The sequence below is a fragment of the Arvicola amphibius genome, chromosome 1 (genome assembly GCF_903992535.2).
Source record: "Arvicola amphibius chromosome 1, mArvAmp1.2, whole genome shotgun sequence".
Lineage (NCBI taxonomy): Eukaryota > Metazoa > Chordata > Mammalia > Rodentia > Cricetidae > Arvicola > Arvicola amphibius.
The window spans coordinates 115,551,780-115,553,376 of NC_052047.1; the positions used below are offsets into that span (position 1 = coordinate 115,551,780).

At 51.8% G+C, this 1,597-nt stretch overlaps 1 protein-coding gene across 1 annotated transcript; it reads left to right on the forward strand.

The window, feature by feature from the left end:
• Positions 1-282: 282 nt before the first annotated feature.
• LOC119816981 (glyceraldehyde-3-phosphate dehydrogenase-like) lies at positions 283-1,350 on the forward strand. The gene has a single exon (XM_038334101.1). The coding sequence runs from the start codon at positions 349-351 to the stop codon at positions 1,348-1,350; it is 1,002 nt and encodes a 333-aa protein (XP_038190029.1). The 5' UTR covers positions 283-348.
• The last annotated feature ends 247 nt before the right edge of the window (positions 1,351-1,597 follow it).

A 1,597-nucleotide genomic window follows, 5' to 3' on the forward strand; every position in this document is an offset into this window, starting at 1 on the left:
CAGCTCATCAGCCTCCCTTTGTGTTTCATATTAGTCTGTCTACTTGCTTTTCTGTATTTACCTCTTTGCATTCTTTATACTTCCTTCTTTTTAAATATGTGCATGTGTGTACACTTGTGGCAGCATGTGTATGTGTGTGTGTGTACATGCATATGTATGCATATGTGTTCCTTAGTTACTATCTTCCCAGGAGATAGCACATCCCCAGGGAAGGTGAGTGATGTCAATTCAAGGGTTTTACAAGGAATTTTTTTTCAAACAAAAAGCACCAAGGGGGCTCTCTGCTCCTCCCTGTTCTAGAGACAGCCGCTTCTTTTCGTGCAGTGCCAGCCTCGTTCCAGAGACACGATGGTGAAGGTCGGAGTGAACGGATTTGGCCGTATTGGGCGCCTGGTTACCAGGGCTGCCTTCACTTCTGGCAAAGTGGACGTTGTTGCCATCAATGACCCTTTCATCGACCTCAACTACATGGTCTACATGTTCCAGTATGACTCCACCCACGGCAAGTTCAAAGGCACAGTCAAGGCAGAGAACGGGAAGCTCGTCATCAACGGGAAGGCCATCACCATCTTCCAGGAGCGAGATCCCGCCAACATCAAATGGGGTGATGCCGGCGCCGAGTATGTTGTGGAGTCGACCGGTATCTTCACCACCATGGAGAAGGCTGGGGCCCACTTGAAGGGTGGGGCCAAAAGGGTCATCATCTCCGCCCCTTCTGCGGATGCCCCCATGTTTGTGATGGGTGTGAACCATGACAAGTATGACAATTCCCTCAAGATTGTCAGCAATGCTTCCTGCACCACCAACTGCTTGGCCCCCTTGGCCAAGGTCATCCATGACAACTTTGGCATCGTGGAAGGGCTCATGACCACAGTCCATGCCATCACGGCCACCCAGAAGACTGTGGATGGCCCCTCTGGGAAGCTGTGGCGAGACGGCCGTGGTGCTGCCCAGAGCATCATCCCTGCATCCACTGGCGCTGCCAAGGCTGTGGGCAAAGTCATCCCAGAGCTGAACGGGAAGCTCACGGGCATGGCCTTCCGTGTTCCTACCCCCAATGTGTCTGTCGTGGATCTGACATGCCGCCTGGAGAAAGCCGCCAAGTATGATGACATCAAGAAGGTGGTGAAGCAGGCATCTGAGGGCCCACTAAAGGGCATCCTGGGCTACACTGAGGACCAGGTTGTCTCCTGTGACTTTAACAGTGACTCCCACTCCTCCACCTTCGATGCTGGGGCTGGCATTGCTCTCAATGACAACTTTGTGAAGCTCATTTCCTGGTACGACAATGAATTTGGCTACAGCAACAGAGTGGTGGACCTCATGGCCTACATGGCCTCCAAGGAGTAAGAAGCCTGCCTGCCCTGACCACCCATCCCAGCAAGGACACAGCAAGAGAGAGGCCCTCGGCTGCTGAGCAGTCCCTGTCCTAACTCAACCCTTCACACTGAGCATCTCCCTCACAGTTTCCATCCCAGACCCCCAGAATAGCAGGAGGGGCTTAGGGAGCCCTACTCTCTTGAATACCATCAATAAAGTTCATTGCACCCCAAAAAAAAAAAAAAAAAAAAACAAAAAAAACAAAAAAACGCACCAA

Coding starts and splice junctions, on each gene's coding strand:
- LOC119816981 (XM_038334101.1), top strand. CDS start 349: ATGGTGAAGGTCGGAGTGAACGGATTTGGCCGTATTGGGCGCCTGGTT.